At 50.4% G+C, this 25,797-nt stretch overlaps 1 protein-coding gene across 5 annotated transcripts in view; it reads right to left on the bottom strand.

Moving 5' to 3' along the window:
• SYNE3 (spectrin repeat containing nuclear envelope family member 3) overlaps positions 1-19,338 on the bottom strand; it is a 93,895-nt gene extending 74,557 nt beyond the window's left edge. For 2 of the 5 annotated variants that reach the window (XM_068541025.1, XM_068541033.1), the window contains exons 1-2: positions 17,945-18,120; positions 157-341 (exon numbers count right to left, since the gene is read on the bottom strand). In XM_068541025.1, coding sequence (XP_068397126.1) covers positions 157-341; positions 17,945-18,120 — 361 coding nt within the window. Of the gene's footprint in view, positions 1-156; positions 342-17,944; positions 18,121-19,156 lie in introns of those variants that run through there. The other 3 variants (XM_068541069.1, XM_068541079.1, XM_068541042.1) reach the window with 3 other exon arrangements.
• Between the last annotated feature and the right edge of the window lie 6,459 nt (positions 19,339-25,797).

Raw genomic sequence — 25,797 nt, 5'->3', positions numbered from 1 at the left:
GCCTGCTCCTACCCTGTCCCCACCCCAGGTCATCTGTGACCTTATGATTCCCCTGGGTGAGTGTCAAGGTCATCATAAGTCTTAACTTGTGTATGCCAAAGGAGGCCCCTGGGGGTTGGGGAAAATGTCACCCAAAGTTCCCATGTATGAGGTTACCTGCTGGGTGCCAGGTGCTGGGCAGGTGCGGTGCATCCATTACCACCAACCACCAAGGCAGGGGCAACCACGTCACCTTACAGATGGGGAAACTGAGGCTCAGAGGGGCCAGCTCTCCTGCCCAGGTCTGAGGCGCAGAGTCAGGAGCAGGCCCAGGTCTGCTGGGCTCCAGCGCCCGTGCCACGCTGCAAGACGGCCAGCAAAAGGAGGAAGTGAGTCAGGAAGGCAAAAGAAGGGGGTTCCTTTCTGAGTCAGAACAGGATGTCCCATCCCATACCCGACTGATGCAGAGGCCGGGGGCGGGGGGGAGATGAACCCCTGCAGGTCAGACTGACGAGGTGCCCAGGCCAAGTCCTCTGCAGGGAGCGTGCCTGAGATGGGGGACTAGCTAAGAGGCGTGCCCAGTTTGGGCGGGACTGCGATGGGCCCAGTGACGCCAGGCCCCTCAGCGTACGGCTCGAAATGAATCAGGCCAGATGGGGCACCAACCAGGCGGTGGAGGCCCGACCTGGGTTTCCAGGAACTGACGGCCGAGAAGAATCCAGCTCACCCTCGCTTCTCCCCCTCTGTGCCTCTCACTCCACCCAGCCGCCAGGCCAGGTGATGATGAAGGGCGTGCCCTCTAAGGACCCGTGTGAACAGGCAGAGAGAGGGGCCCGTCTCATCTTCTAACCCAGAGCCACACCAGGCCCAACTTCCCTCTGCTCCAGAGCTTGGGAGACGCTTCATTCATTTAATGACAGATCTTGTTGCAACGCCCGCTCTGTCCCAGATGCTGTGATTGGTGCTGAAGATCAGAGAGGTGAACAGGACCGACCAGATCCTGCGCCCTTGGGTCCCCTGACAGCTCAGGCTCCCTTCCTTCTGCTGGAAGGTGGGCACAGTGTTCAGAGTCTTCTCAACACCCTCCACCCCACCCCCAGTCTCTACAATACGGCATTTCTTGACCTGAGACCTTCTGGTATCCACTAGCTCACCTCACAAGTGTCCCGTGGGTAGCACTCACTAAATTCACTTTTCAAAATGTCTCTGTGAGGGCTTCCCTGGCGGCGCAGTGATTAAGAATCCGCCTGCCAATGCAAGGGACACTGGTTCGAGCCCTGGCCCGGGAAGATCCCACATGCCACGGAGCAACTAAGCCCGTGCGCCACAACTACTGAGCCTGCGCTCTAGAACCCACGAGCCACAACTACTGAGCCCACGAGCCACGACTACTGAGCCCGCGTGCCACAACTACTGAAGCCTGCGCGCCTAGAGCCCGTGCTCCGCAACAAGAGAAGCCACGACAATCTGCACTGCAATGAAGAGTAGCCCCCCGCTCAGCGCAACTAGAGAAAGCCCGCGCACAGCAACAAAGACCCAGCGCAGCCGAAAATAAATAAATTTATTTTAAAAAACCAAAATGTCTCTGTGGACCAGGGGTTTTAACCTGCCCCCCTCCCCGACAATGGGTAAGACCCCTGGATTAGGCTATGAGGGTTCCCTGAGCCTCCTGAAATCTCATGCAGCATCTTGTGTATATGCTTACTCTCCTGGCAAGGTCTGCAGGTCTCATCGGCTTCCCAAAGGCCCCCTGACTAGTGCTACACCCGACTCATGGTGTTATTAACATTTCTCCTCGTAAGTGACCCAGAATATTCCCTGGGGTGGATGTCACAAACTTTCCTTAATCATTTCCATTTAGCTGGACAATTATGTCACATATTTGCTGTTGTTTTTCTCAGTCCAACTAGAACATTTGCAAATTTATCACTGATTTAACATTTGAGCAAGATCTGTACCCCCCTGGCCACAAAGCAGAGCCCTAATCTACTCTTGTATTATCCCGCCCAAGAGGTCTTTTTCTGACCGGGAGAATTCATTTTTCTCTTCAGCATCAGCAGCTGGCCTTCTTTTCAGGGCTGTTTTCCACAAAGAAACAAAGTATGTGGTCACATGGCTGTAGCTGCCTGGTGTGTAACAAGGAGGACCAGAGACTAACCAAATCTGGGTGACGTTGGGTGGTCAGGCTGGGCTGGGCAGGGTGGGGCTCACTCCTGGTGAGTCACTGCACTGGACACCCTCCCCTCACCACACGCGCACGCGCGCACACACACACACACACACACACACACAGTCACGGTCACAAAGGCCTGCCTCTTCCAGGACACTTCCTAACAGCTGCTAAGAGCGTAGACTCCAGAGCCAGCTGGCTGAGCAGATTCAGGCCTAACTTTGCTGCTGAAAAACAATGCGGCCTCAGCCAAGTGGATTTAACTCCTCTGACTTCACTTTCTCATCTGTAAAATGGAAGTAATAATAGTATGAACTTCTTATCACTGATCTGATTAAGTGAGTTATACTGGTAAACAGTGCTGGTAACCAGTAGGTGCTATATAAGTGTTTTAGATAAATATTGAGAAAAAAAAGATGCCACTTAACTGTCCGGCAAAAAGAAAATGGTTAAGGAAAGTTGATGACATTCATCCCATGGAATATCCTGGGTCATTTACACTGAGAAATGTGATGATTAACACCATGGAATAAGGCTGTGTCTGAAGAGAAAAAAGAGCACACTGCACACTATTTATAATAGCCAAGACTTGGAAGCAACCTAGATGTCCATCGACAGATGAATGGATAAAGAAGATGTGGTATATATACACACACACACACACACACACACACACACACATATACAGTGGAATACTACTCAGCCATAAAAAAGAATGAAATCATGCCATCTGCAACAACATGGATGGACCCAGAGATTATCATACTAAGTGAAGTAAGTCAGACAGAGAAAGACAAATAGCATGTGATGTCACTTATATGAGGATTCTAAAATATGACATAAATGGACTTACAAGATAGAAACAGACTCACAGACATAAAAAACAAACTTATGGTTACCAAAGAGGAAAGGGGGGAGAGGGATAAATTAGGAGTTTGGGATTAGCAGATACAAACTACTATATATAAAATAGATAATCAACAAGGTCCTACTGTAGAGCACAGGGAACTATTATTCAGTATCGTGTAATAAACTATAATGGAAAAGAATATGAAAAAGCATAATGAATCACCTGGCTGTACACCAGAAACTAACACAACATTGTAAATCAACTATACTTCAATTAAAACTCTTTGCCCTCTAGACCAAGGGTTGAAAACTTTTTCTGGAATGGGTCAGATAGTAAACATTTTAGGCTTTGTAAGCCAGATGGTCTCTGTCATAACTATTCAAATCTGTAGTTGTAGCGTGAAAACAGCCATAGACGGTATGTAAATGATGAGCATGGCGGTATTCCAATAAAACCTTGTTTACAAAATCATGTGGCATTTGGGCTGTGGGCTGCAGTTTGCCAACTCCTGCTGTGCAAATTATACAAAAGTTGTGTGAAAAAAGATAAAGATTGAAAGGAACACAGGAAAAAATAGAACGTTCTCTAAGAGCACTGGAATCATAGGCACATTTTTAAAATATCAATTTCTTTAAGGTGGTAGTAGTAGTTTTTTAAAAATTAAAGTACTTTAAGGCTGCATACATTCTAATAACAAATTAAGAGATTTCACAGTTCCATTCGACTTTTTAAAATAAGTTAGAATTAGGAAGCACAGCTTTCACATTATGCTGTACAGAAAACGTAGTCCGTGAAGTATGGCCAGCATGGGACTGAATCTGGCTTCTTTATCTACTAGCTGTGTGACCCCAGGCAAGTTTATTAACCTCTCTGTTCCTCAGTTTCCTTGTTTGTAAAGTGAGGATACCAACGGCACCAACAAGCATACAAAGGCCTGGCACTGGGCTTCCCTGGTGGCGCAGTGGTTAAGAATCCACCTGCCAATGCAGGGGACACGGGTTCGAGCCCTGGTCCGGGAAGATCCCACATGCTGCAGAGCAGCTAAGCCTGTGCGCCACAACTACTGAGTCTGCGCTCTAGAGCCCGCGAGCCACAACTACTGAGCCCACGTGCCACAACTACTGAGCCCACGTGCCACAACTACTGAAGCCCACGCGCCTAGATCCCATACTCCACAACAAGAGAGAAACCACCGCAACTAGAGAAAGCCCGCACACCGCAATGAAGACCCAACGCGGCCAAAAATAAATAAATAAATAAATAAACTTAAAACAAACAAAGGGCCAAAAATAAATAATTAAATTTAAAACAAAACAAAACAAAAAAAACAACAAAGGCCTGGCGCTGAGCCTGGGGTACAGTAGGCCCTCAATACAAAGACGTGCCTTTCAGACCTACAGGACCCACAGGACCCACACAGGCAGGATCTTGCTGACCCTGGGTCTGTGGCATCACCAGGATCAAGGCAGACTAGAAAACCCAGCACGCTTTACTTCTCACCTAAGAAAAATACCCTCCTATGGTTTTCAGGTTTGGTTTATAAAAGGATACAGAACAACCTGAACCCCACTTTCATTTATAAATGGCACCCCAGCTGTGAGAAGAACAGCCTAAAGAAGGCAGGGTTTGTTCCAAATGGGAGTTTTCGGAGCAAGGGAGTTCTTAGGGCTGCACTGGCCAAACCCCTGGGGAGACCCATGTCGCCACAGGGGCTCAGGCCCAGCGTGCTTCTTCCTGGGGCCTGAGCCCTGGGCCCTGAGTCTTGAGGAGGCAGAGGGAACAGAGTCCTCTCTTTTTGGCAGAAAGGGGCACTTAGGGTTCAGAGTCAAAGGCCTTTCTGACTTAATCCCTCCAAGGCTCCATGGCCCGTACCTGAGAAAGTCCACAACGCATCCCAGGACAGTTGAAGTCCTTCTCCATCTATCTCTGCAGCCTCACCTCCCACCGACTCCCACCTCCTCTTCCTGAGCCAGAGCTCCCTGGGGCTCCCTGTACATACCATGTGGCTTCCCCCCTCAGTGCTCTTCTTTGCCTGCCCACATTCATTCATCAGTTCTGGAACCACCGCCTCCAGGGAGCCCTCCAGGATTTTTCAGGGCGTACCGGGCTGGGAACTAACACTGTTAAGCATGTACCAGGTGTCAGTCCCCATGTTAGGTGTTTACACACAGCTTATTGAGGTCTCTCACCTCTTGTTAAGTAGGAATGATTGTCTTCTTTATATAAAGAAATCAAGGTCCAAAGTGGTTCAGTGACCTGCCCAAGGTCATACAGAAGGTAATCCTGCTGCCTTGTTCTCCCCAACAGTGCCCTAGCAGAGCCCAAGAGGTTTAAAACTGTCCGCATTCTGCTGGAGCTGCAAGGTGGTATCCACTGAGCCATCCAGAAGAGTCCATCCTCCTTATCTCGATGCCGTGCCTGATATCTGGAAACCTCAGAGCACCACTAAGACTTCCCCCAGGAGCCTTCACCTCCCTGGAGTCCGAGGTCAATCGTTAACAGGCTGTGCAGATTATAATTAGCACATGCCAGTTCCTTCTCAGGCTTCAAGACGCCAGTTTTACGATGTGTCTGTGTGAAGCCAAGGGCACCGGCCTTGGGGACTGACTTGTTCCTTGCTCTCCAGGGTGGGGGTCAACATGAGGGGGTCACCAGCAGGGGTGAGTCACGTCCTTGCAGACACAGAGGTGCCACCCAAGCCCCTTGGACCTCAGGACCAGGGGCTACCAGCACCCAGGCAGCAGGGAGATGCCACCTGGGGCTCTGGGGAGCAGCGTGTTTCTGGGGCATGGGGCGCTTGGCCCTGCAGGACTCCGCTCCTCCCTCCCGGAGGGGACTGTGTCCAGGGCTGAGCTCCCCGTCAGTCCCAGCGGACAATACCTCACTGTTGTGTGCAGCGCTTGGAAGCTGACCAACCTCATCCCCCTGATGGGAGGGAGTTTAATCCCTTTCCTCCCGGAGGAACCTGGGCTCCCCAACAATCCCTTAGCAGAGCCCATGGCCCTCCTGCTGCTGCCCAGCAAGGTCACCCACGCAGCTGGGGGAGAGGGGCGGTCAGCATGTGAGCCCCATTCTTTGCACTCCCGCCCCGGGGGCCGGGGTCAGACACACGGGGCCTCCCACACTCGGCACAAATACCACATGACCTCCTAAAATGTGTTTTTCCCCTCCTGTAGCACAATGCTAGCTTTAGTGGATTTTCTTGCAAGGACTGATGGCCTACAAGATTTGCATGAAAGGCAAATGCCACCCTCCCCGACTTGACCGCGCTCAACAGTAGGGCCGCCACCACCCAGGGGAAGGTGTGTCCATTCTGCATCCACAGGAGGGGAGCCACATGTGCTGGGCCTGAATCACTTCCCCTCCACGGAACTGCAGCCTCCAGCCTGGCAGCAACTGGCCAGGGCATGTGACCTTCGGATATGGTCTGTTTACTTATTGCTTGCTTGTTGAAGCTAGATGATTCTAGAACCTTCTAGAATGTAAGTTCCATCAGAGCAAAACTTTTGCCAGTCGTGTCCACTGCTCCCATCCCTCTCCCTAGAATAGTGCCTGGCATGCGGTAGTCCCTCGGCAAGGAGTTGGTGAGTGAATGAATGAATTGCTGCTCTACATATTCAGTGCCACTCATTTGTTCAAGAAACCTTTACAGGTGCCAAGTGCAGCAGAGAAAATACTAAGCTGGGACCTTCCCTTGAGGAGCTCATCATGTCAGGGGTGGGAGGGGAAGATGAATGAACAGAGAAGGCCAGTTAGAGAGTTAAGGTTCAGCTCAGAGGGGACACAGCGTGGTGAGAGACTGCCAAGGGAGGGAAGGGCATGCAGGATAGGGAACAGCATGTGCAAAGTAGCAAAGCATGAACTGGCATCTGAGTAATTTGTCCCCAGCGTGGAGGAAATGAAGGCGGAGACCCTCAACCCTCATTCCTTCACCCTACAGCATTTACTACCGGCTCTGTGCTCAGGGACAGGCAGAGGCTGGTCAGAGGACAGAGTGGTTTCTGTCTTCACACGCTCACAGACTTGGGGGACAGCAGAGCCAGTGATTCTTCGTGCACAGGGGCGCTGGGAGCTCAGAGGAGGGGCAATCAAGTCTGAGGGGGCACCGACGCTCAGGGGGCAGATGACCCCTCTTACACTGTCCATTGTGACCCAGACTGCCCAGTGCCACGGTCAGGATGGCAGGGCTCTGACTAACTAGGGTGACCCAAGTGTCTTGGTTTGCCCGGGGCTTCCCCAGTTTTAGCTCCAAAAGTCCTGTGTCCCAGGAGACCCCTCAGTCTTGGGCAAACTGGGAACAGCTGGTCACACTTACTTCCACCTTCATGTCCCCTCCCAACACCCCTCCCCCGCCAAGCTTTCAGCCACTCACAGGTGAGGGCTGGGTTTTTAGCAGCCAGGGTCCAGGGCAGCTTTTCCGCCGGTAACCGAGTGGGAACAGAGGGCACAGCGATGGGTGAGTCTAATGCCCGTGTTCCTCCCTTCTCTGATTAAGTCTTCAGACAAGTGCAGGGGCGCAGGAAACACTGGCTCGGCCACCTTCCCAGGCTGCTGCAGGCTCTCTGGTCCCTTCACTGTTTCCCTTGTCTGAGCTTTACCTCCCGAGGCCTCCCCTATCCAAGGTCAGACTTCCTTTGTGCGTTCAGAGTGAGAACCATTGTAGGCGTCCAACACACACCTGCTGGGCTCAAGAAACAGGCAGCTAATGACGACTTTTCCATCTCCATTATACAGAAGAGAAAACCAAGGCATAAAACTGGTCAGGAACCCACCTCTGCTATTTATTTCCCAAGATGCTGATGATTCCATTATTCAAAAGCAGCTGCCTTAAATCCTGTCTTCTAGAACCCTCCCTACTAGCCCTGCAGAGACACACACCACAGACGTTCTCTCCCAGGAGGACTCAGAAAAACTTAAAATCTTGCCCAGATGCCTGTTTCCAAGCTGGGGCTTCTAAACCAGAGCTCCATGCAGAGCAACAAAGTTCCCCCTAAAATATTCACAGAAACCCCTCAGCCTGGTGCCTCCCCAAACTGCTAGAGGGCTGTGAGGTCCCCCAAATGATGCTGGTCTCCCCAAGAATCTGAGGCACAGCATGGAGGAGTTATAAGAGCCTGGCTCTAGACGAAAAGGTCATTAAATTAACCACCTCCACAAGTCCCTAGAGAAACTAGATTTATTCTCCTGTCTGGCTGTCTGCAAGGGCATCCCATAGAGAAAGCTAGGTCTTTCAAGTCACAGCCTTCAAGCTCTACCATTTATTACTAGCTTGTGTCCTTGGACAAGCTCTGTAACTTCTCTGGGCCTCTTTCTCCATAAAGTGCTAAATAAGATCTACTGTGCAGGGTTGCTGGCTAAAGGGATAAAATATCCCTGTGCTCTTGAACTCTATGGAAGTGAGAGGAAATAGCTAGCCTTCGTGAAGGGTGTGCTATGTGCCAGAAGTGAACTGTCTTGCCTTGATTATTTCATTGATTTGATCGGTCGCACTATTATTGCCTCTACAGATGAAAGCACTGAGACTCAGAGAGGCTAAGCCATCTGCCCAAGGTTCCACAGCCAGCCCAGGACCAGTGTTCTCCCTCCCTCTTCACCACTAGACCTAATATTTGCTGATGAATGAACTAAGTACAATAACTAACACTAGATTCTATTTTAACCAACAGACACGAGACTCAGACCTGTTTCAGAGCTCTATTTGTAAGAACTGAAATGATTAGAACAGTGATTTGCTCACATCTTTAAGGTCCACCCTCCACTGCAGAGAAGGTTTCTAGAGCAGGGGACTGCTGAACCGTGGCCCACTGCCTGTTCCTGTACAGCTCTCCAGCTGAGTGATGTTTTCATTTTTAAATGGTTGGAAAAAAATCAAAAGAAGAGTAATATTTCATGACAGGTGAAAATTACATGCAATGCAAATTCCAGTGTCCCCAAGTAGCTTTATCGGAACACAGCCCGCCCATTCATTTCCAAAGTGTCTATGGCTGCTTTCTAGATACAATAGAAAAACTGAATAATTGCGCTGGAGACCAAATGGTCCATGAAGCCAAAAATATTTACCATCTGTCCCTTTACAGAAAAAGTTTGCTGACCTCTGTTCTATCAGCTCAAGGGAAATACCTCACCCCAACCCTACCTATCAGCATAGCATTCTTCCAGGTCTGGGAATCCAGAAGATTCGTTACTATTCCTTTCAGGAAATATAATAGTATGCAGTCCCTGATATCCAGAACGGGCTGATCAGGCAAAGTTTTCCAAATGCTGAGAGCCGTGTCTTCAGCAGAGTTTTCCCTCCGGAGTTCCCCTTACTTAGAGACACTTAGGTAGTGTTTGTCATTAAGGTGAGGTCTTCCCAGCGCTGTCAGGGACATTGTTGGGGCCACCTACCCATGCCCTTCAGGACGGCACCGGAATCATACCTGGATCCTGGATTGGGTTCCACCCTCCCCAGGGGGTGCCATGGCATGAATCCCTAGAAGACAGTTCAAAGACAACAGGAACCTCACAATCACTCTGGAAGGAGGCACACAGGCCAACTCTCCAGTGATAATAGGTAGGTGCCCCGGGACACAAGCAGAAAAAGCCAGCTGGGGTCAGGCAGGGTTTGTTCACCTGAAATTCTAGTTCTGTTTCACTTCTGGAGAGTTTAAAGGGCAGCTATGGTGAGCACTCCTTGGATCCATCAGGATGTCAGGCTTTGAGGGGCCCTTGGAAGTCATCTAGTTCCACGTTTTTACACACTTTGGCCATTTGTGCTTCATCACATCCATGATTTGGGCCACATCTGGGGACGCCTGCACTATTATTTTTTCTCATTCGTTTGTAAGAAATTCAACCCGTTGAAACTTAAATTTATTTTAAGAGGAGACCTTTTATTTTTACCTTAAATAGAATGCCAGGGTGAGGATCGATTGCCATGTATAGAACATCAAAAGGAATAAATGCAATGAATATAAACACCACTTATTTATCTCTATCTGGTGGTCAGCCCATAGAGAGAGATGGGCGAGTGTCAGAGAGGGGTCAGACCAGATTAGCTCCACACGGAGATGGTCTCTGCACAAAATCCAGGGCTTCTCAACCATCTCTGTGCACGAGAATCACCCGGGGAGCTTTGACAAAATACAGATAAGCAGTCCCAGGTCCAGAGATTCACCCTTTAGCCGAAGGCGGCGCCCAGGTGATGATGAGAACATAGGATAATCAGAAGGATTAAAAAGAAGGAAGATGGAGAGGAAGACAGAAGGGAGTTATGTCACCTGTGCTCTCAGTTAGTGCACCACAGTCATCCTGTCAGCTACTAGTAGCCCCCTGGTCCAAACTCAGAGCTCTGACCTAGTTTAAGCTCCCTCGCTGTATTGAAAGGGACCCCAAGGCCGGACTGGGAGTCAGACAATAGGGCCTGGAGTGGTGACGTTGACTTTTCTCCCATAATTAATTCTACGGAAGAACAAAATTGCATTGGCCATTAGGGATGGCTGGGACCTTGGGCAGGAAACGAATGACTGAGGTATGTGGTCTGCACCCTGTGTACCCCAATAAGAGTCCTCCGAAGGGGACAGGCTTAGGCTGGGTCGACTCCAGCCCATCACGCCCCCCCCGGAAGGGCCTCGGCCAAGAACACCTGAGCCTGGGCTGACTCACCAGCAGCTGTGCTGGATCCACCAAGTGCCAGTGCCGGGGCCGAGGCAGGCGGAAGTGCCGAGCTCCCTTCCAAGTGACCCAAATTGTCACCAAAGTCACCTCCCAGCTAGACAGTGCCTCGGGTGAACAGGGAGTGCTCGGGAAGGCTGGAGAAGGAAGAGACCGGAAGTGGGACCAAGCACCTGCTTGGAGCTGGGAATGCCTCGTAAACCTGTGATCACATCTGCCCCTCACACCAGCTCTGCAGGGAAGGTGTGACCAGACCCCCTGAACCGGCGAGCTGTCCAGGCCCATAGAGCTTATGTGACTTGCCAAGATCACACTGCAGGTGGCAGAATCAGGGTCTCAGCCCAGGTCTGTCTGATGTCACCATTCCAGGCTGCCGGTTCCACACCTCAGGCCCAGGAGCAGAGAAAAATCAGGCAAAGTAGAAGTTCTAACTGTCCTTTGCATAGGAAGACAGGTGACACCTTGCTCTGTGGGCTAAACTAGCATTTAACAATCCCTTAGCTCCAGGCGGGGTTTTGTGGCTTGTGATACCTGCTCACACATACCAAGCCCGGTGAAGAGTGTAGCACGTGTCCCCCCCCCAACTTTGCAAAGAAGGGAACTGAGGCCCAAAAGGACAAAATTAAAGGGTCCATCATGGGGCCTCTCCCAGCTCCCTGGGAGCTGAGCCATAGTCCCTGGGATGGGACAGTCTGTTTAAAGCATCTACCTCCCCCCACCAGACTGCTCCCACCCAGGGCAGGGACGTGTCCATCTCAGTCAGCGCATTGAAGGAATGCGGCTGCCCAAGGAGAGCAGCTTCCAGGGCGGAAGGGCCCAGATCTCTGGCACAAAACGTGTGCCTCTAGGGCTCCCGAAGCAAAGTTGGCTCCAGCCAGGAGCCGATTCCAATAGGGGACAAATATAGGAACTTATGGGGACCTCCCCTCCCTTCCTCAAGGGAGCAAGCAGCAACAAGCAAAGACTTAAGCTTTCAGGTGGTTTTATCCAGAAGGAAATGGGGATGAGACACCACAAGATGGACTTTTTAAAAAATCCATTTTCTAAAATTATTTCTGAGCAAAGTTGAGTTTGAAATCAACAAACCGATAAATAGGCCAATTACATAAACCAGGCTCGATGGTTGCCAGGCTCTGAGGAAAGGAATGTAACCTGGCAACCCCAACTGGCCCACATCCAATCTACAGCCACCGGCTTGCGGTCACCGAGTTCGGACAGCTGGTGAGCCAGCCGCAGGTGGAGATCCTTGGGTCCAAGCTAGCAAAGGGTGTGTGCAGGGCAGGGTGCCCCGGGGTGGGCCCCAGCTCTGGGGAACCCGTGGCATTCCTGAACCCCTATGACACACAGAGAGGATTTCCACACAGAGAGGATTTCCTTTGAGGAATGGCCTAGCAGTGTGAGAGCCTTTGGGGATTGCAGAGAAAGAACTAGAAGCCTGGTAAGGAGGCCTGAGTCCTCGGTCTGACTCACCGCGTCCTGCCCAGTGCACTCCCAGCATGGAAAGGCCAATGTAGACCTGCATGAGCTCTGGGATCAGATAGTCTGAGTTCAGTTCTTAACTTCACTGCGAGCTAGCTGAGGACAGTTGAGTTAACCTCACTGTAAACGGGACTATCGGAGCACACGTCACGGAATAGTTGTGAAGATAAAGAGAGAAAATGCAGAGAAACTTCAGTAAGGGCTGAACAGATGTTAACTGACACGATAAACCAGGCAAGGGGGCTCACGGCATCCCATCCAGCCCATCAGCTTAGACATTCTTTCATTCATTCATTGATCCATTCGTTCCTGCATTCCGTAAATACGTGTTGAGCAGCTACAACGGCCAGGCTGCTCTGGGGACAGAAAAACAATCTCACCCTCCTGGAGTTTTCAGGTAGATGAGACAGAAGCTAAACTCGATTGTAAATAAATAACTAAGATAATTTCAGGTAGTGATAAGTGCTAGAGAGACAATAAAACAGGGAGATAAGGACAGAGTAGAGAGGGGCAGGGGATGGGATGGGCATTACTGGGTGGGCAGGATGACCCCCTGGAGGCTGTGACTGTGAGGTGAGATTTCCAAGAAAAGAAGGAGCAGCCACGGAAAGGCCTGGGGGAGGCACGCTTCATGCAGAGGAAGGAGCAAGAAGGAAGACCCGGCGCAAACGCTGGGCGTGAACAGGAGAGAGAACAAACTTCAGGTCTGAGTCCCAGAGAGGCCAAGAGATGTGTCCAGAGTTCCAGGGCCAGCCCCCGGAGAGTCCAGGAAGATGGACGGTTCTCCAAGGAGAAAGTCCCCTGAAGAGGGCCACAAAGGGAGAGAAGGCGTGTGACACCTTCTCTCCCCAGCCTCGGGTCACCTTTCTCCTCTGTGTCCTGGGAATTATTAGGAAGTGCCCTGACCGCTTCATTCAGGGGTGGTATGAGTATCAGCTGCCCTCAAGTTTGTAAGATCCTGTTTTAAACCGTAAAGCCTTTTCGCTAAATAATAATAATGAAAATAATAATAAGCTCTTTCTGGTTGGGATGTGAGAATAAATAATCCTCTAGGCCTGCCCTCCAGGAGGTCATAATCTAGCAGGAAATCAACACGAAAACTGAAAACTACCTATCACTTGCAAAGTGCAAGGAGACCATGGAAACAGAATCACCAACCCTGACCGGGTAGTTGAGGAAGACTTCTAGGAGGAGGTGATGTCTAGCCAGGTGTTGGTGGGGAGGTAACAGCTGGGCAGAGGTAACCTCTGGAGCACAGTCTGGAGGTGGGAAAGATCGGGATGAGTCTGGCGCCTCGTGGGACCGGGAAGTAGCCCAGCGGTAGAAAGCATGAAATGCCAGCCCAGTAGGCTGGAGGCTTGGGACTTAATCCTTAGAGCAAGGGGGCGGGGCGGTGGGCGCATTGGAGGCAGATAAGCAGGGAATCACCCGATTAAGTGACCTGACCCCTCTTGGGAGGGGCAGGGGGGCAGACTGCAGCGGCCAGACTGAAGGTCCCCAAACACCTACCGTGAGGCTGTGGTTCTTGGATGAGAGGAAACATTCAGACTTCAAGGCACCTTAGAGATCTCCGAATTCCAACCTCCCTTTTTAAAGGGCAGGAAACAGAGACCAGCCCAGGTGAAGGTCAAACAGGTCTGTGAATGAGGGCACCTCCTAGCATCACAGAAAGGCCAGCTCTTTGCAACAACAAGGAAAGAGGCTCCCCCAGTGAGTCAGCCCTGCTGCATTATTTCAGCAAATGTCACTTGGGAGGGGCTCAGCCCTTTCCAGATCTCAGATAAAACTCTTGACTTCAACCAGTGGCCGCTGTGGGCTTTGGCTTCTGAGGAGTGAAGGGTGTGCTCACACACAGCACACTTAAAACAGTTTCTCGTCTCTTTAGTACTCCCTGGGGTGAAACTCCTGCCTCATCAATTACCTGTCATGTGATTTGGGGCAAGACGGTTAACCTCTCTGAACCTGTTTCCCCAACTGAAAAATGGGGATCACCACATCCATGGCACGAAATTGCTTTGATAACTTATAAATATATCAAGCGTGCCCTGCAAAGAGTAGGAGGAGCCCTAAGAGGGCTTCCAGGAGGAAAGGCACTGCTTGTATATTTCCTTCGGTAACGTTTCTGTCCACGGAAGTCCTGGAAGTGCTGTGGTCACCGCTTGTTGTAGCTCTCTTCTGACTTTTTAAAATTGAAACGATCGCATCAGTTTAATCTCAGATATACCACCCGTTTCCCTGCCTTGCAGTACTAGCAGTAGTAGCGGCACAGGTGTGGTGGGTGGGGTCCTGATGAGAGTCAGTAGTAGCAGCACAGAGCGAACTGTCTTCTCTAACTGCGTGCCTCGCATTCCCTCGGCGGTAAAACCGGCAGATGGGTCCAGGGGACCTGAGGTTCCTCCCAGCTCAAATACGTCAGGATTTTCTGATTTCAGAAGCATAAATCATGAGGCCAGGACTTTAAAGAATCCTGTTGACCATCTGAGATGGTAGAGTGTGAAAGTCACTTTCTTGTTATGACTTCAGAAGAGGGAGATTACTTCTACTGAATGAGAAACCATGTGTCTGTTATACAACAGGATTTGTGTTTGTTTTATTTTTTAAACCCAGGCAGATTAACATTTGAATCTCTGGGCAGAGTGTGATTTTCTAAGAGATCTTTGTGAAAATGCTCTATATTACCTTCTAATTTTACTTGTATGTATGATTTGATATATAAACAATGGAATATATATTGTATTACATTATATATGTATTATGTTTACGTATTATATACATTGCATATGTATTTGTTTCTTATTTGCAAGTGATGAAGCATGAAAATATTTTTAAATGATGCCCACGAGCCCACAGAAAGAGTGGATCCCACTGAGAATGGAGCAGGCTGACCCCGTACCCTCTCCCCCACCAAAGATGACCACCTTGATTTTGCATTAGCATTCCCTTGCCTTTTTTTTTTTTAAACCTGCTTAAATTTGTGAAACAGGATCTAGGTATAGAGGGATGCATGAAACATACCTGTACTCGCAAGTAATTACAAGGTGAATTCCCTCATAACCCCCGCCCCCCCGACCATGACCCTCTCAAGCCCAATCTCCTCTCCCCCCAGCCCAAGGTGATACTTGACTTTTATTTAAGGTAATCACCTTCTTGCTTTTTGCCACCATTTTACATCTCATGTATATATTACATGAGATGTATACAGATTAGTCAACTCACGTTAGTGTGCTTGTGTTTTGACCTTTCTAATTTCCTCAGCAGCCTCTGCCTTTCCCCTGAGTCTTTCAAAGTATTCTGGGTACGCTAGGATTCCCTTTGCCAAATGTGCAGCCTAGAAATCCAGGCAAGAGGTGCAGGCCACACTACATTGTTGCAACGACATTAGGAGGATTAGTAATAATAACACCATGGTAACGCCTCTTTCTGGTGTGTCCCCCCCACGCCAGGCATTCTGCTGAGTGTTGTCTCCAGTTGTCTCATTTATCCTCCCAGCAACCCCACCAGGAGGTGTTGGGGCCTCTTAACTCTGTTTTGATGATGACAAAATCAAGCCTTCTGCTGCCAGGACCGTCCGTCCCCCCATCTCCTTCCTAGCTGCTCACTGCCAGGGAATTCATCCTTAAGTCCTGAAGCAAAGATTCCTTGGCCGGTGGGTAGGGGCCGAGAGGGTGGACAGACACTTCCCCAACTTCCATCAGCTCCTCCCAGGTTCCTCTCTCTGTGATCCAGCTGGGCTTCTTTTAGATATTACGGAAAAAAAAAAAAAGTTTGGAATCCACTTCTTCCAGCAAATGCCAATGTCTTAACGTTGATTGGATCCTGCCTCATCAGTACCGTCCTCCTGATAATTGACGTATAACACTGTCCTTGTATTGTCTGAGACAGGCAGTGTGGTAGAGTGAAGAGCATCAAGTCAAAAGCCCTGAGTTCAAGACTTGTGGTTGCCGGGGGGAGGGGGCTGGGGAAAGGATGGAGTGGGAGGCTGGGGTTAGGAGATGTGAGCTATTATGTATAGAATGGATAAACAACAAGGTACTACTGTATAGCACAGAGAACTATATTCAGTATTCTATGATAAACCATAATGGAAAAGAATATTAAAAAAAGAATATATATATAGAACTTCCCTGGTGGTGCAGTGGTTAAGAATCCGCCTGTCAATGCAGGGGGACATGGGTTCGAGCTCTGGCCCGGGAAGATCCCACATGCCGCGAAGCAACTAAGCCCGTGCACCGCAACTACTGAGCCTGTGCTCTAGAGCCCGCGAGCCACAACTACTAAAGCCCACGTGCCTAGAGCCCGTGCTCCACAACAAGAGAAGCCACCTCAATGAGAAGACCACACAGTGCAACGAAGAGTAGCCCCCGCTCACCGCAACTAGAGAAAGCCCGCACACAGCAACAAAGACCCAATGCAGCCAAACATAAATAAATAAATAAATAAAATTTAAAAAAAAAAAGAATACATATATATGTATAACTGAATCACTTTGCCGTACAGCAAAAATTAACACAACATTGTAAATCAAATATACTTCAACTAAAAAGAAGAAGAAGAAGAGGAAGAAGAAGAGGAAGGGGAAGGAGGAAAGAAAAGGAAAGAAAAAAAAAAGCCCCGAGTTCAAATCCTGACTCCACCACTCCTGGCCTCTGAATCTCTCTCCTCATCTGTCCCTGGGCCAGGAGTGGCAGCCTTGCCTGCGGTCAGAATCCTAGGAGGTGAGAGACAGGAAATGCTGCCTAAGAGCCCAGAGTCCCCTGGAGTCCCCTCCTGGTGCCTCTCAAATCTCTCTGCCTGGGTCAAGGACCAGCTTCCAGTGCCAGAAGAGCTCGGAGGGAGATGATCAAGGCCACCCGCCATTTGACAGACATGGGGACATCAAGACAGAGGGGGAGAGGGTGGAACTGAGCGGGAGGGTACTCAGGTGTCCTAACCAGACCCCATCACCCCAAACTGTGACACCTGCTCCCATGTGCTGAGGCGGACACCGCACGGAACACTGTTGAAGGGAAGTCCCATTTCATTGTCTCAGCGGGCGGTATGGTCATCCCATCTCATGGGGAAGCAAACTGAAGCCCTGAAAGGTGAAGTAACGTTTCCACGATCACACAGCTGAGAAAAGGCTAAGGCAGGGCTGGAACAGCTAGTCTGACATCCACCCTCGTTTCTAACAGCTGAGCAATACGGGAGGCCCTACTGCCCACTGGGCGCCCAGGGGCTCCAGGGCGCTTTGGAGGTTGTGCTGGGCCTGCCCGGTCTTGCCTCCCCAGAATGGAGGTCACCCTGCAGCCAAGCCATGTTCCCCCAACAGTCCCCGCCCCAGGTTTCTGCATCACAAGGCAGAGGGGCCACCCAGGCAAGGACAGGTCCCTGGCTGTGGGAAAACATGCAAAACACCCGGGCTAGAGGTTTGTTCCCATGGAGACAGAAGGAACTCAAACTTCCCCTGAAGGGTGCCTGCATGGGCTGGAGGCCAGCCTGCACCCTGGGGCAGAAACCTGAGCCCAGATTCTCACTACTCCCCTCAGAGCCGCCAGCAAATCCTCAGGTCCTCTCCTCAGGAGCCCCAGCAAGAGAGGAATGAGTTCCAGAAATAAGCCCTCCCAGCCCACACCCCCTCCAGCTGCCCTCCAAGGGGCCTCTCTGGCTGCAAATGATGCCCCAGGGCCTGCAGGCTTGGCACAGCTGTGGCCGTCTGCCTGAGGAATGCACAGACCCACACGTGTCAGAGAGCTCCGCTGGGGCATGGTTACAGGAAACAGGGCAAAACAGCCTGTTGGCACAGTGCACTCCCCCTCTGCCTCCCAGCTCCTGACCTCTGATAGCTGTTGGCTGTCCCGGCTGTGCAGGAGGCAGGGCTGGACCCTTCAAGAGTCAAGTTCTGTTTTTGGCTGTGTGGCTCTGGGCAAATCACTCCCCCTCTCTGGACCTGTTTCCTCTGGATGAAGGAGGCTGTCCTGTCAAGCTCAGAAGGACAGCGATTTTGTGACATGCTCCCTTTACTGGGAGGACAGTCACTTTTCCCCACTGTCTCCTCCTGCCCTCCTTCATGTGAAATGAGGCATGCCCACCCCCCCCGCCCCCGCTCCGGGCACATCAGGCTCCCCCACTGGCAGTCCTTGGCTGTAAAAGGCCCCTCATTAGTGCCAGGAGGAACTTGGGAGAGGGTCCCAGGGCAGCCTTGGGCCAGAGCTTCAGGGCCAAAGTGATAAAACAATAACATTTATTATCACCCCACCGCAGCTGGAGTTCCCCGCCTTAGAGTTTTGAAGCGGAGGTCAGTGGGCTGCGCTGGGCACTCACTGCTCCTGGGATGACCAACAGGCCACGTCCACCAGATCCACTGTTTGGAGTCAAGATCTGAAGATTCTAAGAGGAGTCAGCATCCATGTGGGGCTCCTTCAGGCCCCACAAGAGATTTCTGCCCTCACTCTCCCCTCCTTTAGAGATGTGGCATGAGGCTCAGAGAGGCTGAGAAGCTTGCCCAAGGCTGCACAGCCGGGGGTTCTGAAGGAAACTGATCCTGCCTGCGGGTGCGACTTCCTCTTCCTACCGTGGGCTCTGGGCTCTCTCAGGCACTACGGAGCGAGCTCGTGGTCGCCCGGAGCGGGTATTCCTGCCGGCGTCTACCGCCCGGTCCGGGGACACGCGGCGGCGCGAGCCCGCAGGGACAGGTCCGCTCGCCCCAAGCGGAGGCAGAGCGAAGATTGGAGGCGGCGCCCGGCCCTCCGGGGACGCGCTGCCCGGGGCTTACTGGCTTTTTCCTGGGGACCGAACCTGCAGGGTTGGGGAGCAGAAAGGCTAGGGGATTTCTCAGGCGGCAGGAAATGGTTGGGTTTAAACTAAAAATACCCGCCCGCCCGCAGCTGTCACGCCCGGTCCCCCGCCCCCGCGCCGGGCGCGCCTCCCCAGGTCCCCTTGACTTTCAGCGACCCCGATCCCTGGGGGACGCGCCACGGCTGGGCCGGGGGGGTTAGGACCCGACCCTCTCGGTCCCCGTCCCGGCCTCCCGGCCCCGCGCCACTTACCCGGCCGGGAGCTTGCAGGAGCGCGGTGCCGCGGGCACTCCGGGCCGAACCGCCCTACCCCTCCCTGCGTCCGGAGAGGCTCCGGGCTGGGCGGGGCCGGGGCGGGACACGGACACTCGCCCCCGCCCCGCCCAGTCCTCTGGGGACCCGGCAAGGGAGCCGCCCCCAGGCCCCGCCAAGGTGGCGGGGCGAGAGAGGGACGCGCCGGGCTCCGCGCGCTCGGCGGAGGCCCCCGAGGCTCGGCCCCAGTCCGGCGGGCGGAAGGAGCGCTGCCGTGGGGGGGTCCCCACTCTCACCCCAGGCCCCGCGCCCGGGGCTGCCCTCTCCGGCTCGGGAGCCGCCCCGAGCCCCGCCCCCCGCCTGCCTCCGCCCGGGTCTCATCCTTGCGGATGGCGCGGAGCTGCCGCGCCCCGGGGGAAAGTTCGATCTGCGGACTTCCTCTGTGCGTCCAGCCTTGGGGAGGAGGCTGGGGGCCTGGGAGGTCTTGCCCCCTGGGAGCCGAGATGGGGGCAAAGGCAGGGGCTCCCCTCCCGGAGGCGCGAAATCCAAGGAGGAAGTGACACTTATCAGCCAGCCTGACAGAGGGGGCGCCCCATCCGGCCCCTCCCACCCCACAGTCCCAGGAGCCACCTTGCGAGGGATCTTCGCGCCCCAGGCTCGGATGGGAGACACCCAGGATGCCGAGGGGAGGCGATGGGGGGTGAGTCACGAGGAATGTGAATCCCACCCATAATCAACCTCCTACAAACCCGAGGCGCTAGAATGTGCCTCCCCTTCGGTCTCCCCGCGCGACCCGCCCCCCAGCGGACACTTCCTCCCACGCGTTCGCAAACCCCAGATCCAGGGACTCCAAGTCTTTAACCTTACAGCAGAAAGTCTAAATCTTATCTGCCTCTGCCTTCGTGCTCCCAGCACATTCAGGCCTTTGGACTGTCCCCCACCTCAGCGCTGATCTTTGTCCGAGTAATCACAGGTTTGCACGATCGGGTCCGCCTCCTTTGGATGGGGATGAGAGCCGCTCACGTAGGATACAACTTGCAGAACTCTGTACCACGTGGACTCCAGTCTTCACAATTCAGGTGTGGCTACGCCCATGTTGCAGATGAAGAGTTAAGTAAATGTCCCAAATCTAATGCTTCCCAGAGGGTGTTTTCCTCTTTGGTTCCTTAGTGAGGCTGGCCAACCCTCTATCAATGTTTGTTGAATAAATCAGTGTAGAAATCAGCGTCCTAAGAGAAAGATTAAATTGTAAAGGAGGACCAGATAGTAATAGTGTGTGTGTGTGTGTGTGTGTGTGTGTGTGTGTGTGTGTGTTTTCCAAATGGAGGGCAACGTAGAAGGATGCCAAAGCTCAGAGTTAACACTGGGTAGACCTAGCCTGAGCCGAATGCCGGAGTGTCAGCCCCACTCCCTTAACTCAGAACCCATTCACTGGGCTTCCCTGGTGGCGCAGTGGTTGAGAGTCTGCCTGCTAATGCAGGGGACACGGGTTCGAGCCCTGGTCTGGGAAGATCCCACATGCCGCGGAGAAACTAGGCCCCGTGAGCCGCAACTACTGAGCCTGCGCGTCTGGAGCCTGTGCTCCGCAACAAGAGAGGCCGCGATAGTGAGAGGCTCGCGCACCGCGTTGAAGAGCGGCCCCCGCTTGCCGCAACTGGAGAAAGCCCTCGCACAGAAACGAAGACCCAACACAGCCAAAAATAAAAAAAATAAAATAAATAAAGAATTATACTGCCTAAAAAAAAAAAAAAAGAACCCATTCACTAAGTTATAATTATTCACAGGGTCAGAGGAGATACACACAAAGGGCCTCTTTCATCCTTTGCCCTTTGGTTGTTCTAGGTGTCCAGTTATGTTTCTCATTATCATCCTGACTCCAGCTGATACGCTGCTGCAGGCTTTGGGGTTGCAGCAGTCTAGCTGAAGGTACAGACAGCGGTCAACAATTATTATAACACTGGGCATCTGGATAATGTGCTTTGCTTTTCCAAATGCTTTCACATGTATCTGCTCGTGAAATCTCTGCAAAGATCCCCCAGGTAATTAAGAAAAGTTTCATGAGTTCTCTCAGGACAGAAACAGGTCAGGTGATTTGCACGAGGATGAAGACGGATCCACCAACGCTCCTGAAAGGGTGAGGCCCTTCAAGTCAGTTTCCTGCAGTGAGAGACAGTTTGATGCAGTGGAGAGTCAAGAGCTCAGACTCTGGTGCCAAACTGCCCATGTTAACGACTTTCAGCTCATTACTCAACTTTGGCTTCCTCTTCTGTTAAATGGGTCTAATAACAACCTCTCTTGAATGGTTTTGTGCCTGATACTGTGAACACCCAGCTCACGTGAACTGTTCTGGAGATAGCAGGATCACTATGGTTCCTGGCAGACAGCTATTCAGTCTTTTTTTTTTTTTTTTTGCTGAGCCATGTGGCTTGTGGGATCTTAGTTCCCCAACCAGGGATTGAACCTGGGCCCCCAGCAGTGGAAGCTCAGAGTCCTAACCACTGGACCGCCAGGGAATTCCCTATTCAGTCTTTCATCATTTCCTGAGCACCTACCATGTGCCAGTCCCTGGGAATATGGAGAAGAATGAGTCATGGACGATCACCCGAAAGGAGGTCACAGGGCAGTGATTCTGTGTCCAAGGGGCTGTAGCCTGAACAGGGTAGTGTGGTACAGAGATGGACTGTTCCTCTCACTACAGAGCACCTGTCAGAGCTGAGAGACCCAAATCCCAGGCCCAGCTCTGCTGCTTGACTGAGGGAACCTTAGCAAGCCGGGTAACCTCTTAGAACCTTGGTTTTCCCATCCGTTAAATGGTGATAGCGATAACGTTTCACAGGTGAGAATACATGGGATAAAAATATTTTATAAACGGCAAAATACCATGCAGACGTTACTAGTTTTATGATTATTATTAGCTTGAGCTTTACAGGGCTTAGTGCTTTTCAGTATAGTCCTCCATTGCTTTCCTTAAGACTGACATAAAAACAGGAGCTTCCTTTTTGTTCATTTTATGGCAGTCTTTTGTCTGTCTTTTCCCCCTCCAGTCCTACTGTGTGCTTGTAGGGTGAGCGGATCCACCACCCTGGTTTGTCAACCTCTCTGAGTTGGCTGCCTTCCCCACTGGCAGCTGCCACCCAGTGACTGAGTTGGGGCACCCCTGCCGGATGGCAGAGTCATCTCAAGCACTAAATCCATATGGAAGGGAAAAAAGTTGAATAAACAATGCGGGAGAATGGGGGAGTCTGCAAGTAGGAAGGCTATAAAAACTTCAATTCGTCTTCAGCATTACCCACTGCTACAGAAAGGAGTGGAAATGAAAGCTTATCTGGAAAGAACATTCTGGCAAAGGCAGGCGGGAGAGCCCCTCTGTCACCTCTGCAACTGAGCACAGGAAACCCCACCCAGCCTCCCTTTCAGACGTGGCCCAGAGAAGGAACCACAAGGAGGCCCTAAAATGATGCCATTTGGAAATTGACTCATTTGGCGACGGGGGTTGTTTGTGCAACGTTCAAAAAGTCTCCCCAAGAGTGAAATTTTTTCTGTTCTTTCTCCACGTCTCTTCCCTGTGGCCAGCATCTCTACCACCACTCCCCTGGAAGCAGGGGCCAATTTAAAAAGCCTGGGGAGGTTATTTAGGTCTGTTTCACATTTGCCTTGGCTAGCTAGCTTCAACAGCAATCCTCAGGTCTTATTTTGTGTGATTCTCAGTTGTTTGTGTGTTCAGTCTCTACAGAAAGATAACAAGGAAAGCTGGAATGGCTCTTCTGACTAATTCAACCCCTCGTGTGCGAATGGGTAAACTGAGGCAAGAGGGCAGGAAGGAGGGACCCTGCCCAGGGTCCAAGGGTGGTAATTGGTGTTCTGGAAATGTATGTTCCCATTTCTCCATCCCTAGCCTGGCTTCCCCCTTAGTGACGACTTACACAGTGCTCTTGGCTAAGCACAGATGAAAAGCTTGCACTGGGGTAGCCATTTCTGTGACGCCTCATCGGAGATATCCCAATCTGGGCGTGGAGAGCTGGTTCTCATCCTGCCTCTGCTCTCGTTTGCTTCTTTCTTTGTTTCCTCCTTTGCCAATTCTCCTAGTGTTAGTCTGTCTTTTTCCCCTCCAGTCCTACTGTGCGCTCGTAGGGTGAGCGGATCCACCAGCCTGGTTTGTTAACCTCTCTGAGTCGGCTCCCTTCCCCACTGGCAGCTGCCACCCAGTAACTGAGTAGGGGCACCCCTGCTGGATGGCAGTCATCTCAAGCACTAAGCACGGTAACTGGAGTAATTCAGGCTATTCCTCTACATACGCGAATTATACTGCTTTTTTAAAAATTAATTTTATTGAAGTATAGTTGATTTACAACGTGTTAATTTCTGCTGTACAGCAAGGTGATTCAGTTATACATATATATACATTCTTTTTCATATTCTTTTCCATCATGGTTTATCACAGGATACTGAATATCGTTCCCTGTGCTATACAGTAGGACCTTGTTGTTTATCCATTCTATACGGAACAGTTTGCATCTGTAATCCCAAACTCCCAATCCACCCCTCCCCCATCCCCCCTTGGCAACCACAAGTCTGTTCTTTATGCTTGTGGGTCTGTTTCTGTTTTGTAGATAAATTATTTGTATCATATTTTAGGTTCCACATATAAGTGATATCATATGGTATTTGTCTTTCTCTTCCTGAATTGTGCTGCTTTTATAAAATAAAAATATAACGTGCGTCGGAAGCACAGGACTGGATCCTGGGTTGACTGGGTTCTAGCCCTTGTTAATGCTGCTAATTAGCTGTGTAACTTTGGGTCACTTCTGAGTCTCTGAATCTGTGAAATGAGAGAATTGGAAAAGATCATCTCTAAGTTACTCCTCCCAATTGAAAAAACAATGTGAATCTTGATTGTACTGGATAATAATGTCATTTAGCATGACTATGAAACACTACTATTATTATACTCCAAGGAATAAGTAATAACAGAAATAAAAATGTTAAGGTAAAATCGCCATCTTTATTCCTAAAAAATAAAATCCTTCTGAAAGAGCCTTGCTATATTCCGCTCATCAGTGGGCAAGCCAATCTATTCTCTCTGCTTTTGCTTAAGGAACATCTTAAGTGGTTTTTAAAAATTACGTGAGATAATGGTAGATTATGAAGTTGTATTAAATTATACAGAGAGAGTCCCCTGTACCTTTTACCTTGTTTCCACCAATGGTAGCATCTTGCAAGAGTAGCTGGCACAATACCATAACTAGGATATTGACACTGATGCCATTAAGATACAGAGTATTTCCATCACCACAAGGATCCCTCATGCTGCTTCTCCCTCCTGCCCTCATCCCCTCCTTAACCCCTGGCAACCATTAACCTGTTCTCATTTCTATACTTCTGCCATTTCAAGGATGTTATATAAAATTTATAACCTTGGAATCATGTGTAACCTTTTGGGACTGGCTACTTTCACTCAGTGTAATTCACTGCTGATTCATCCAGGTTGTCACTGTATCAAGAGTTCATATCTCTTTATTGCTGAGAAGTATTCCATAGTATAGATGGATCATAGTTTGTCTAACCATTTACCTGTTGAAGGACCTCAAGATTGCTTTCAGCTTGGGTTCTACTGTGAATAAAACAGCTATAAACATTTAGTACAGGTTTTTGGTTCAAGGTAAGTCATTACACTGTAAGTTTTAACTGTTAGTTATAGTACCTGTATACAATACCACACCACCAGATTTTTTCCTATTTATTTATAGTGATGAACACACTCCAAGGATGTTGAAGTGTCTAGTAAATGTCCAGGACCAGGAAGTTGTGAGTTGTGGAAATTCAACAAATGCAAACTACATGGTTCCTACCATCAGGAATTCACAATCTATGGAGGAAGCAACATTAAGACTGAAACATTTGAAATAACATTGAAATAACAAGACAGCACTGCAGGTCATCAGATGCTAGACAGCACGGTACAGAATTGACTCTTAGTGGAATCCAGAAACGGGAGAGGAGTGAAGGCTCGAGTGTTTGGGGGAGGGCATTGTGGATAAGGTGAGATGTGAGCTACATCTTGAATGATGGAGAATAATAATGATATTTAACATCTATTATGGGATTACTATGTGCCAAGCACTGTCCTCTGACTTTACTTATATTAACTCATTTAGTCCTCATCAAGGTAGCTACTATTATCTAATTTTACAAATGAGGGAACAGAGAGGGTGATAACTTGCTCATCATCACACAGCTATCACATGACTGCCCTGGGGTACAAACCCAGGCACTCTGGCTTCAGCCCACACTCTTTATTAATAATCACTGCCCCTTCTGTCTGCCTGGTAGCAATAGTGGAGGGCCATTTTCTGGTCATGATTAGATTCCAATCTGTTTCTTAGGTTATATTTTTACACAGAGCCACATTGAACCCCAAACATTACAGCTCTGGCTTCATTATTGTGATGAGTTCCTTATGGGTCAAGGTTACTGATGAGAAATTAGAAGTACTTTGCAAAGAACAGCACCAGCCTTAGTAACAGAAGAGAAAGTCTGCACATAATGAAGAGGACCAGCCTGGAGGTCTGTTGTGTGTGTGTGTGTGTGTGTGTGTGTGTGTGTGTCTATCAGTGAGTGTAAACAGCAGGGCTGAGCCCTGC

This window comes from Eschrichtius robustus, chromosome 1 (genome assembly GCF_028021215.1).
Source record: "Eschrichtius robustus isolate mEscRob2 chromosome 1, mEscRob2.pri, whole genome shotgun sequence".
NCBI classification, from domain to species: Eukaryota; Metazoa; Chordata; class Mammalia; order Artiodactyla; family Eschrichtiidae; genus Eschrichtius; species Eschrichtius robustus.
This window is presented reverse-complemented; position numbering and strand designations above follow the sequence as displayed.